Raw genomic sequence first — 13,577 nt, forward strand, 5'->3', positions numbered from 1 at the left:
AGCGCAGAGCAGAACTCCACCCGCACAGCTCCCGGCCTGCGTTTGTGTCCATCACACAGACACAGAGCACAACGGGAGGGTGAAGAAGGTGATAGGTAAAAATAATCTGATCTAACTGGGCTTCTGCAGCAAAGGCTGCAGAAGATAATACAAAAAAATAGACTGACTTTCTGGCCACCAGGTACTCTGGGCACCAATGTTGCTGTAAAGGCCTTAGGGAGAACAGTGGCTGGGTTTCTGGCCAGAAGTGGTGGTGAGGGATTAAAAGTGATTTCCGTCATCTGTCCCACTGCTGAGACAGATACGGCACGTCCCACCCCACTGCGGTGATGGCACAAGGAGAAGGATGTCTCCAAATGAGGAGAATGCAGAAATGAAGGGTGATTGATCCCAGCACTGATGAAAGCTGCCTCACATGACAGAGTTGTCCAGCCAGTTTCTCTCCGCCTCTGCTCAGCGGGGCTGCAGTTACCACATCTAACGGGAGATGGACATGCAGGTGACTGTCAGCACTGGAGATAAAGGGGGAAATGGCAGCTGGGAGTTCAAGCCAGACCTGCTCACTTCAGCAATTAAGTCAAACAGACCTGCCACAAAGAAGGTGGCTTATCCAAATTCAATGCCTTTTGCCCTCCTGGGGACGTGCTTTCTTCTGGAGCTGGTCTGTTCTCTCCAGAGGGGTTTAGCCTCACTTGAATTTCTCCAGGGCTCTGTTTATCAATGACTAGGATGTTGCTCAGAGATTGGCCTTCCTCCCAGGAAAAGGCACAATGCTTAATGCTCTCTAAGTTCCTTAGTGACCCAGTCGATACTCACTAAACTGCAGATAAGTGCCAGAACTGTGAATCACTCTGTACTATCCCTGTCACTGGATTTGTGCCTCTCAGATGGCCCCTTGTTTAAAGCATCAAGAGTTGTTACCTTCCTCCCCTTTTAACTGCAGCTGGGTCTCTTGCACCTCTGGAGCTCTTGCTCTTGACTTTTCAGCATTTCCCTCGCTGCTGCCATTCAGGGATGCCCAGTGCCTGTATCTCCCTCACCTGCCAGCACAGCAAAGCATCTGCCAAGTGGCTTTTCCTGGGTCTGTAAAAGCCAGAGAACAACAAAAATAAACCAAACAAAAATGAACCAAACGAGAGAAAACCTGCTTCCCAGAAACATCTCGTTTTATTAAATCACATCTTAAAAGCTAGAAACATCCACGTATTTGAAACCTGGTTATCATACACAAAGCAGCAGCTTGTCTCAGAGAAACGTGTTAAGGGAGGCAGCAGAGATGGCAGATGTCTCCTGCATCACAGTCAGGTTCGCCTCATGCCCGGGCAGCAGGCAGCCAGCCAGAAACCACCTCGAAAACTGGGGAGAGGGCTTTGCAGTAACTTTCCTCTGACGTCTCCAAGGAGCCAACCTGCTGGTCCAGGGCCCACCGCAACCTCGGAGCTTACAATCTTTGTTTTCAAAGCTCTCCATTAACTTTACGACAGTTTTGGCCCCGAAGCAGCAGGTCCCAGGCTGAGCTCTAACCCAGAGGCTCTCGTGGCCAACCTTTCAAGCTCCATACGCATCTGTTCTGCCGTCAGCTTCCTGCCAAGATGGATGAGCGGGAGGGACCGGAGTGCTCGGAGACGTGGCGGGCAGGTACACACGGTCCCAGCCTCGCCTGGGCAGCACAGAAGGATGCAGCCATGCCACCCTGCACTTGAGTTTGGTTTTGAAAGCAGCAGGGTGCTGCCAGCTCCCTCTGAGCTCAGCTGAGCAGAATCGCACCACAGAGCACTTTATCTTAGCAAGGTTTGTCAAAGGGTCGATGACTATTCACACCTGGGTGGTTTGGGGGGTGTGTCCCCCCCATTATTTTGACAACTATGCTTCTTTTGTTTTTCCAATTTGGATGAAAGTCATTTGCTCAAATATCTCAGAGTTTAGGAGCATTACTGGATGTAACCTATCCTTCCCCACATTACCAGATCAACTGTCAAAGTTGGCATCGTTACCTTTTCCACTTGTTATGCATTTTGTTTTCCTTTCAGAAAACCAGTGATGCCCCCTCACTAGCAGCTCTGCAGTAGCAAAAGGAGGGCTCGCAGCTGACTGAAGGAGCTGGAAACAAAACCCAGTGCCTGAACCCTGAGGGGAAACAGTAAAGTTCCCAAAAGCCCAAGCCCTGTGAGAGCTCAGTTTTTGCTGCTGCTCGGTATCGCAGCTGAAGTCACCCCAGTTCCAGGAATAGTGTTGTTAAAGAACAACAGGAAACACACACTGTTTAACTTGTAGGAAAAACTACAGCCCCTTCTTGCTCATTTGAGTACAACTCTAGCCTGGTTTCCTGGGATGGGGAACACCAAACTCACTTGGTTTCCTCAGTCACCCCCATCTTAACACCTAGAAAATAATGCCTCATTTAGCACAGGGAGCACAGCAAGCGCCGGGGAGCAGGATCCATACTCGAAAAAGCCTTGCTCGGCTGTACTTATCTGCCACGTTTTAGGGCGTTTTAAATGTAAGGGCAAAGCTATCTGTCCTTGAATTCCCAGCTCCAAGTTAACAGGACCTTGAAGTGGGGACTGTATTGCTACAACCAAATTTTAGCACTAATAAATAAGTAATCTCATAACCCCACACCTTCTGTTGAAACTTTTTGAATACCACTGATGCGATTGGTGCTGGTCCTGAGCCAGAGGCCAGGGTGACCATGGCCGTGACCAGCCCCTGGCCACCTGCCGCAGCCTCCCTGGGTAAGAAACGTTCCCCCAGTACCACCCATCACATCCCCTGCACAGCCACGGGACAAAACTGCCACCGGCACACACAGAAAGCCCACGGACACCAGGGCCGTGGCTGTGCCCGTAGGTTGTTGCTGGAGGTACTCGGTGACTCCCAGGAGGGGCCACCCCAGGTGGCTGCCTGGCTCCAGCGGCTTCCCGAGGGGCTCTGCGGATCCGTTTGCTTCAGCCGAGGCTTTGCAGTGCGGCTGGAGAGGCTCCTCCTGCCAACGCTTTACCGGGCCGTGCCTGCCGTGGTTAATCACCGATTCCTTTGGATGCTGAGACGAGGAAGCCTGGAGTGCCCAATTAACTACGTATAGACTGCCTCCCCCCTGTCTAATGTAAGACAGCTCTACAGGGGTCTTATCTGTCCTTCTCTGTGTCAAGTTTAAGGATGCGCTAAAAGCAATACAATAATGTGAAAAATTATTAGGTTGTTATTCTTTAAAATTTACTAAACATCTATGAAAATGCAATTTAGCTTCCCTTCAGATGAATTCTTTGCATTTAAATGTCCATAATGGTTATTCTTTCCAGTATTTTAAGATTTTCACACTGATGGGCAGTATGTAGACTGAATTTATTTCTTTGTCAAAGCAGCTATCAGTTCCCAACACTCTTCAGTCGCTCACGCACAACCTCAGCAAGAGACTGCGCACCACCATGCGAGCGGAGACAGCAAACACCGGTACCTTACTATTAATTCTGCTGATTACACAGCAGGGTAACCTGGGAGTAGCAATGACCACAGTCTAGTTCATGGTCATTAAACCACCCATGCACCCAGTCAGCTCGAGTATGCAATACTATTAGCAGGCCGACTTCTCATCAAGACCGTAACAGTCTCCAGTTGACTTTGGCTTGTGTTTCCAGCACTGAGAATTAAAAAAAAACACTCCCATGGAAAATGCAGAAAGCCATGGATACTCTGTTATCAGTGGGACAAAATACAGGATCACAAACAACTTTTGACAGATGGCACGGAAAATGATGTTGCTGCTCATTATCCCTCGGGAGGATATCTGCAGCATCCTTCAGGAAGGGCCGTCCGTATCGTCAGCTCCAGGGACCATCACGGCAAAACCCAGAGCACAGAGCGATTCAGCTTTACGTGCACCTGCAAATCCGCGTCCCCATACTGGCAGCGTGGCCCAATCGTTTGAGGAAGGCTGATACGAGCACATCATCTGATGCACGGTTCCAGCCATGCATGCCAAGGGCCCTGGAAGGCCTTTTTAAATCCTACAGTAACATACCTTATCCTGGGACCAATATATTCATGTCAGACTTTTAAACGGGGTTTTGATGGGTTGAATGTTTACACTTACACCAAGAGAGCAGAACAAGCCTGTCGTTTCACCTCCTATCTGGGCTGGGATTAAGGACACACTCCCATTTCCAGATCCTGCCAGGCTGGTTATTTACAATCAGCATTTTCCATTCTTTCAGCTAACCCCACTTCTGTTGCCTGAAGGTGACGAAGCAGCGTTGGCAGTCGCTCTGCCAGCAGAGCCTTGGGAACAGGAACTCGCAGCCACAGGTCATTAACACAGTCACGTCCCGAAACAACAGTGGCTATTTGTGAGATGGGCGCATGCCAGGAGCCGGAGAGATGCGAACACAGCATCGACGACAATGGTAACGCTGCCTCACGCTTTACCGCACACGGCAAAATAAGTGGGGGAACAGAGGGGCAGCATCTCCCCTAGACCACGGGAAAGAGCTGGTACGTGGAGAGATGGCGTGAACGCACATACACACGCACGCAAGAGGCCCCTGGAGCAGGAAACCCGTGCTGAGCCGCAGGCCACAAGTGCAGGCTGAGAAAGAACAAATTCACGTCCAGAGCCCCCTCCGCAGAGGCAGGGTGGGCCTCTCGGGATGCTCCAGGGGCACTCGGAGGCAGAAGCAGTTGGGATCCCAGGGGTGCGCACCGCCGAGCCCTCACACAGGGCAGGACAAGCGGGCTGGTTCCCTTTTGCGGTCAGATGTTTTGCTGGCTACAAGGATTTTTCTGGGGTTTTTTGGTTTTGGTTTTGGTTTTTTTTAAATGCAGGAAGGGATTATCTGCTAACTCATCCGTTTCCCAGCCCAGGCCTGGAGGTCAGTTGCAAAGGGAAGCTGGAGGCTGCGGTATGAGGAGAGGTGCAAAAAAATTAATCTCCATTTTCTACATATTTCTATGTGCCTCAGGTAACCTGAATTCTCTTCTTCGTTCTCCTCCCCAGTCAAACAAAAGGAAAAGAGAAAAGCCTCTCTGGAAAACACATCCAAGATGACACACACCCCCCGCAAGCCTCTACAGCTGAGTGAATATTCTCTGCTGGCCCCAGATAATACGGCTGGGGGCTGCGCCCAGCATGTGAGCACCAGAGACCCTTCTCCTCTCCCGGAGGTGACAATCCCAGCCCAGGCCATAATGCCACCACAGACTCTGCTGGCATTCATCAGGTCAGGCACGAGCAGCAGAAAGCCCACACGTGGTGCCAGGGCTGGCGCCCGGTTTGGCTATCCCAATTCAACCTGCTTCTCTCCAGGGTTAAGCAGGTGTCCCCGTTTCTCCTGCCCTGGCTAAAAGCGAGTCCAGACCCCGTGCTGGGGCTGAGCGTAACGGCGCGACAGGGCGGCTGCTGCTCTAACGGAGCTGGCGGGGACGGCGGCTCAAGCGCTCGGCACGCTGCTCGCCAGGATTGCCCGTGTCGGAGGTGAGCTCCAAGCTGACTCAGACAGCAACTACCTGTGAACAAAGTGGTTTCAGGGCTTCAGTCAGAGATACGAGCGGGTGGGGAGAAGCTGGAAGCAGGTAGAAGTGGGATGACACACTGTCCCGTGCACCGGGCAGCCGCAGCTCCCGGGACAGAGATCCAGCAGGCGCGCCATGTGTCACCAGCACTGCCCGGCTCGGCTCCGCGTGCCACCCAGATCCCGCTCGGCATGTGCGGAACCAGCGCTCGGCCTCCGTGGAGGGGACATCCTGGCTGTGACCGCGCTGTGGGCTGGTGGTGAGCGCACACTCAGAGGTTGTCCTTTACAGGCTGGTCCAACTGAGGAAGTTACAGGCTCTAATTTTACCTCTAAATAATTCCAATTTTCTTTTTTTGCATCCTACCCTCTGCTGATCTCTTCCTTTCCCAGCAGCGACTTGAACAACTCAGCCAGTTAAAGAGGAGAAGAAACTAGTTTTCCTCTTTCAGAAACGGTTAACTTCAATGACGCTATTTGCACAAAGGACTTTAAACATCAAAACTCTATTGTCTTTCCAGTCACAGCTTTTAGCGTATTTCATCTCTTTAGTCAAATGAACGCTACAAAGGAAATAATATGCTCATGTCATAAACATCACAAACTATGAGGAATATAGATCTTTGGAAAGAAATGCATTCATGGTTTATCATTATACTATACTATAGTTAACTGCACCAGTAAAACAGTCCTTAAATGTTCATTCAAACATACATCTTCCTATAGGAGTTATGCAACTGTACAATCTACCTTTCTACTTCGCGCCCCTAGTTCTACAAGTGGTCAATGAGGAGAGATACACAATAGTTCTACAGAGAAATCACAGAAGTGGATACATAAATGGGCCCTTTTGGAGTTCAATAAGATTTTCAATAGTTCCACAATGCTACATTCATGCTACCAAGTTCACGGAATTGGGATTTTACTTTAGAAAAGAGAAAGGAAGAATGGTTTGTCTGTCTCCAGGTAGGAGTGGAACCACAGGAGGTAAAAGGGTCAAAAAGGGAGAGTTTTGTGTTGGCATTTTAATCCTGCCACCACCGTCTCCTTCTCCAAGCACCACGTGACTTTGTGCTTTCACCGCGCCTACAGCTCCCACCTCTCACAAGCGCAGCTGGCGGAAGCTACCATGCTAAAAAACAGCAAATCAGCAGAAATTTTGTTTTCTTTTTTATATCTGGCATTTTCTTCTGACAGCTACAGAGTGGTGCCTGTCACCCCCTTCACTACAAGTCTGGAAAAACACAACGGAGTTCAGCGGCTGAGCCCAGCCAGGGATGAGGTGCAGCTCCCAAACCTCCCCGGGATCAGGGCGGCTTCCCAACGGCTTCCAGCCAGACTGGGAGGCAACAGCCCAGACCTACTGGGTTCCATATGTTGCTTTCAATGGCTTTAACCCAACTCTCTCCACCTATTCCTCTCCTTACTGTATGTACATTATTTCTTTAAAAGTTCTGCTATAAATGTAAAGGGTTCAGCAGTTCTAGCCAGAGACCTGCTCCCCAAAATTACAACCACAGATATGTCACGGGGGAAGGAGTACTCTACAGATCAGAACAACCAGTTCTTTTTGTAAGTATTTAAAAGAAGATTTGTACGTATATTTTCCTTCACTTCACAATCAACTAATTTTAGATACCAGGAAGTCAGAAAACCAAGGGAGTCCTTCCCTGTTACTACTCCAGTAGATTTTACTTATAGAAGAAATAACTTGTATCACCTCCCAGAACTGCCAGAGTGACCTACGCAGACTGTAAATAGTATTTATCCTCTGAGCAGGAGAGTAGATGAAAACACCCCTTCCCAAAAAAAAATCACACCCCCCCCCAAACCCCCAAACAAAAGTAACTATATTTCAAAATATATCCTCAAACATCAAGTACAAACCTGGGTTCTCAAACCACAGCTGCTCTGACAAAGCTCTGAGTTCACTCTGTCCTACACAGGAAGGGACGTGAGCAGCTCGGACCAATAAACAGGTCTTTTTAGCATAGGAAAAGAGGTGGATTATGCACAAACAACTGGCAATCAAGTGAACAGAGGGAATATTCAAACTCATGCTACAAACCCGTCCTGTATTCCTCCAGAAGCATTTCTTCCAAATGCCTCAGTGAACAGTCTCCGTGGAGGGTTTCTGGTGGTCTTGCAACCGCGCTGCTCCACGCAGCAGACTAGAAAGAGAGCTCGTCTCTCAACACATAGCAAAACACTGGCATGAACAAGTAATTACCATGGCTATTAATTTCTAATTCATTTTTATACCATAGTGAACCTGACGGAGGTTTCCCAACCAGGTACCGTATTTCTAACCTAAAGTATTTCAGCAAAACTAAAGTCCCATAGTTTTGCAAGCAGCAAAATAGAAAGTAACAAAGTTGTGTCTAATCGGAGGAGAAATATACATTCGTGAGAGCACATACAATTAGTGCAACACAGCTACTCTGAAAGTAAAGAACCAAACCGGATTAATCAATGCAGCAGACATGCAGGGTCTGCTAAGTTATGTTAAACCCATGTTTGCTGGTGATTAAATATGTCTACAGAAGATATATTACCATTCTGAATATATTTTCAAGCAGACCAAAAATACCTCATCTATTGGTTACTGGTGTGTTATTTTTAACTAATTAAATATTGGGAGGGATTTTACCCCTCTTGCTATAAAAATTGCACTTATTTTCTATTAAACAAAACAAAACAAGAGTTAGATTTCAATTCTATATTCCAGTATATATTCACATTGAAACTGGATCGTCTTGATCTAAGCTTGCAGGAGTAGGTGTAGCAGTCCTTGCTCTCCAAGATCTCCAGCACAGAAGGTCCCATCAGTACAAACCCCTCCTTCCCCTGTGCTCTGCTCACTTCTTCACTGTAGTGCACGGGTAAACTGATTTTTTTTTATTTTTTTTTTGTAAGAAAACCTGAGCTTCAAAAGTCTTTTAAAAGGACCTGGAATTAAATCTGGCCCATTCTGACCCAAAACAGCTCAGTTCTGCAAGGAACTTCATCCTGTCCTCGTTTCACACAGCTCCTCCTGAGACACCACGGCTCTGACCTGAGGCGAGTGAGGTGTCAAACCCTTTCCCTCCAGTCTCTCTTGACTCAGGAGACTTTCACCCCCCCGACACACTTCCGAGGGCTCCTTCTTCCCTCCCTTTAGCACTGCTGCCTCCTGTAGGGCTTTGAAGGGCTCCCTGTGCCAATAAAAAAAGTCTCTCTGCAATAAGCACGACTTCTTGGACACCGGTGATCAACTTCCTCTCGCAAAATCTTCTCCAGCTCATAAAATGTCATCGTAATCCAATAGTTTGGAGTGCTGGCGGGTCTTCCAGAGGCGGTAAAGGCGGAAGTCAAAGTAAGTCTCAATCATTTGCTTACCTAGGAGAAGTGAAACGAAGCAGAGGGGTTACAGCCTGTAGCATGGGAGATGCAAGAGGCCACAGCAGCAACAAAAAACTTCAACCCACCTACAGGCAGGGACACAGCAGAACCCATCCACCTCCTTAATTTGGAGAATATCGACATTCAGCACCTACCCAGGACACGTGAAGGTGCCCATGAGAAGCAAACATCTTTCTAGATCTCCTCAAACCACGAAAGGCTCCTTATAATCCCCTGGCAGGGTTTATCCCTGGGGGTGGGAGCTGAGCACAAAGTCTGCCTCCAGGCTTTGACCCCTCTGCACTGACTGCAGAAGGGGGAGGCCGGGGCTGCAGAGCAGCAGGCAACAGCTCCAACAGCCTGCACTGAGGCAACCCAGCACAGCAACGCCAGGAAATTACAAATCAAGAGTTAACTCACTGTAAAGATTCGTGAGAAACATTAAAAATAATTAACATTGAAAATTCAAAATAAAAATGCCTTTTTGTTTTTCTTTTTAAATTAGCGTTAACAGGCCGTCTCTGTCCTGCAGAGCTGTCTCTTCTCACAGCAACGAGCTCACCAGGACACACAAACGCAAGTTGTGCGCCACTGGCGCCTCTGATTGAAGGTGGTGCGACTGACAAGGCGGCCACAGACCGAAGGCCATGCACGGGAGGCAGCGAGTGCATTTGAAAACAGCAGAGCAAGCAACCATGGGCTCTGAGACAGCTCAAGGAGGGGATTTTCGCTTTTGAGGCCTGATTAAGATTAGTTTTAGGTGACTTTGTGAAGGATTAGAGAGGGTACACTACTGGAACATCCCAGAGTGATCAAGGGGATAAATTCAGACATATTCTTCAGACCAGCCTCCTGAAAGACCAACTGCTCAAATGCATGCGCACAGAACCTGCTGCCTTGCCTGCCAAGCTGCATGTAAATCCAGGAATTTCCCTGCAAGTCGCTTCTCGGCACACGTTATGAGCATGTTCGCTGTGGGATCTGTGCAAGCACTGTATAAAGCTGGGTGCAAACCTCCACAGGACACACGCAGAGGACCCTGCGCAGCACAAATGTGCTCAACTCCCATACATTCCTACGACAGTAAGTGGGAGTCAAGAATAACCCATCAGTGCTGATGCCAGCTGTGAGCAGCAGAGGATTTATCCACAGTGCTTATAGCCTAGTGCTGCTTGTATTCATCTTCCAAGAGAACAAAGCACCAAGGACTACAGCAAAGATAAAATAACAAGGGCAAATTCAGAGTAAGTTCCTCTTGAAGCTGCACCCGTAATTACTTACATGGACCAAAGAACAGGAAAAATTACATAGTCCCTTGAAATATCTTGAGCTACAGGAAAAAAAAAAAAAAAAAAGGCAAAGCAGACTGAGATGTAGAATGGCTCCAGTAGGCTATATCCCAGTCGCTTGTTGATGGCACAACTCACTCAGTACCAGTGGTGTGAGTCCTGGGGAAGCGACCCCTGCACACCAGGTCACAGAAGAGGTTCTGCTCCTATGTGCATTTCTCCCACAGACTTCACACACCCTAGCAAAATGATGGATCTCCTAAACTCAGCCTGGAAAGCCACCTACTGTTTAGGCTACTTTGCCACTGCCAGTAGCTGGGAGAGGGCTCTGCAGCTTCAGGCACAACAAACAGGATAGATGGAATGTGAACATGGAGGATTTGAAAGGGAAAACCAGGTTCAGCAACTGAACTACACAAGCAAAATAAAGACCATGGCTGGGCTTAAGGGAGTTCAAAATTGCTTTTTCAGGAAGGTGCCCACTGAAGGAGGCAGGCCGATTAGGAACGTGTGAGTCTTTGTACAGAAAATAAATTACCTTGAGCTGATAGTTCAAGTGGGGACTCAAAGGCAACCCTATAAGGATTCATTAAGTTTTTCAGATTCTGAAATAGCTGAAAGGAAAACATATCAAGAGTTAGCAGCTGAAAACAAAGACAAACCTCCAGGTACCCAGAATTGCCCACCCTGCTCCCTACCTCTAGAAAACCTTCACGTCCTTCAAAACAACTAGCTCACCAGCACAAATAAAGTGCTTTGAATGAATGACTGTTTTCAAAGGCTTCAGTATTTGTCCTGCACATGATTTAGCATTCCTCCCTTGCTCTCTGGGGAAGGCAGAATCCATGGGGTGGTTTGCCCATTCACAGCCATTAATGGGACAGGATAGCAGCATGTTCCCCACAGCAGAAGAGGAAGGTTTAGACTTCAGAGTGACTATTGCCTCTGTGGGCTTGGTGCTACTCAGCAGACATACCCCGAGAGGCAACCCAGAAACTCTTACCTTCTCCCCATTGGGGTTTCCAAGAACGTAGCAGCCCATGATGTGAATGATATTTGGTTCAGGATTGACTTTACTCATCAGCCGGCTCAACCTCTTCCAGAAGCTGGAAGAAATAAAAACCCCCAGAATACGTAATTAAAAATAAATAAATAAATCTATCTCCTCATATGCATGACTAATCACAACGATGTGTGCGCACACACTGCTCAAAAAGGGCCTAGGGCTTGTAGCCTGAGGAGCAAGCTGCTGAGGAAGAACCACTGGTTCTTCAACATGGAAAAGCAGGGGCAGAGCAAGGGTCTGAGGAGCAGGTCCAAGTCATGTGGTAGAGAAGGAGGAGTAGCCCAACAACCCAAGGAAGCTCCAAAGTGAAGGGAGCAAAGTCCACCAGGATTGCTTTTAGACTGACAGTTTTACTAAGCATCCTCTTCTTGTAGCAGTTCCCTCGAATATCCTCTCTCCCATTTCTATTAACAATTGCCCTTTCTAAATAGGAGCGTTATCAGTGTACTGGTTCATTTCCAGGGCACGAAATAGGCAGAGAACAGCTGGAGAGGCCCTTCTTCTCCATAGCTAGAGAGAACACCAAACCAGGCTGTTCCATGTTAGCCCTTGCTTGGCGCTGCTCACCAGACCTGCTATATTTTGTGAGCACTGACCAGCATGCTGTGCCCAAGGGGCATGAAATCCAACCACCTCCCTCGTGCAGCAGCTTAGCACAGACTTCTGGGGGCTCTAAAGCCCAGCAGATCCTCTGTAGGGTCTGCGATCAGACTGCAGCCTAAGGCTTTCTATGACTGCCTCCCAGGGACATACAGCTTGGGTGGAAACATTCACTTCCAAGCACCCAAGTTTTCAGCTGCGTGTTCACAGCTTTCCAAAGGTCCCTGAATTACCAGCTTTGCACCAGCTATGCCTGGAATGTGTTCAGAAGCATGTCCGCACACACGTGCGGAAGAATTTTATTGACAGTGTTTGTGCCAGAGCATGAGCGTGCTGAACAGATGTTGATTTAAGTACTCAGTTCTCATGCCAACAGAAAGTTGTGTAAGAACAGGTTGGTATACATCCTCTCCCCCACAACGAAGCACTGTTAGCCAAGTACGTTTGAGCCAGCACAAGTGAGCAGGCTGCAAAACAAGCAATGCTTAACTCTCTGCAAGGAGAAGCAAAATTGCCTCAGCATCCCTGGCTGACGGGCTGGCATGTTAGGAAAAATCTTCCTCAGTACCATGCTGGACTTCGAGCAGGCTTTGCAGAGACAAATGCCATTTCCCCCTGCAATTAGGAGGGCAGCTACCAGAGACAGCTGGGGGGGAACAGTTTGGCTTTCTGCCACTAGTCGCCTGCATAGAAATGCCATCTCAGCCACTTCTGAGCAACAGAGGCATGAGGTACATGTTCTGGTTTCTGGTCAGCGGAGCCTTTGTTAGGAGAGGAAATAACCTTTTTTACCCTTTCTTGATAGTCTCTAGTCCAGAGAGACAGTGAACAGCAGATAAAAGCATAAATCTTCTAGTGACCTGTCCCAGGGCTGCACCACCCCAGGGACGAGCTTGGCTCTACCATCTTTGCAGCTCCCCCTTGAAGGAGCTGTAAGCTGCTGCTAGGTCCCCCCTCAGCCTCTTCATCCCCTGACCGAGCCACCCCAGCTCCCTTCACCTCTCCTGTTAAGCCACCTACTACAAACACGGAACAAACCGAGCAGAAAAAGTGCTATGCAAGTCCAGAACATATCACAGCCACTCACAGGATCATATCTTCCTCCTTCTCCACTTTGGCGAAAGTGGCAACTTTGTTCTTTAACAAGTATAAGTGACCAGGACCTCCCTGCAAGAGAGGGGGGGCGAGAGAGAGAGAGAGAGAGAGAGAGAGAGAGAGAGAGAGAGAGAGAGATGAAACCACTTTGCACAGAAACAAGCCCTGGGTATGTTTCTTGTCCTGCACAGCCATCCCCAGAAGTGCCACAAGGGAGCAGAGCAGATACACCAGGCTGGCACGGCTGCTACAACCTCCACCGCACACACCGCAGGCACCTGCTGCTCAGGAAATATTCACATATAGCAAGTGTGTTGGGGGTTGGATTCTCCATTTTTTACAGTTATATGCCCACCTCGCTCCAGAAAGGCACAAAAATAGATAAAAACCTTCATTATGGGTGGCCGAAGAGTAATAGGGAAGACAAGAAAGTCCCTTTAATTTGGGGATGCTAGGGGACTTGCTGCGGTAGGCAGATGAGAAGCTGAGCGAAGCAGGGATAAGCAGGCAAGACATCGCTGTAGAAGAACTGGACTCTGGCAGCAGTAGGCGTAAAAAGACTGAGAACAACGTCAGCAGAATTAAGAGTCGCAACCTCCAGGTCAGTGTGCCGCAAAACCCTGCTGTTTCACAGCATTA

General features: G+C 48.5%; 1 protein-coding gene across 6 annotated transcripts in view; it reads right to left on the bottom strand.

The window, feature by feature from the left end:
* Positions 1-1,145: 1,145 nt before the first annotated feature.
* NSMF (NMDA receptor synaptonuclear signaling and neuronal migration factor) overlaps positions 1,146-13,577 on the bottom strand; it is a 53,029-nt gene continuing 40,597 nt past the window's right edge. For all 6 annotated transcript variants that reach the window (XM_040605857.1, XM_040605859.1, XM_040605858.1 and 3 more), the window contains 4 exons: positions 12,931-13,010; positions 11,181-11,283; positions 10,716-10,791; positions 1,146-8,885 (listed from right to left, as the gene is read on the bottom strand). In XM_040605857.1, the coding sequence (XP_040461791.1) occupies positions 8,788-8,885; positions 10,716-10,791; positions 11,181-11,283; positions 12,931-13,010 (357 nt within the window). In that variant the 3' untranslated portion in view covers positions 1,146-8,787. The remainder of the gene's footprint in view (positions 8,886-10,715; positions 10,792-11,180; positions 11,284-12,930; positions 13,011-13,577) is intronic.

Source organism: Falco naumanni, chromosome 9 (assembly GCF_017639655.2).
Source record: "Falco naumanni isolate bFalNau1 chromosome 9, bFalNau1.pat, whole genome shotgun sequence".
NCBI classification, from domain to species: Eukaryota; Metazoa; Chordata; class Aves; order Falconiformes; family Falconidae; genus Falco; species Falco naumanni.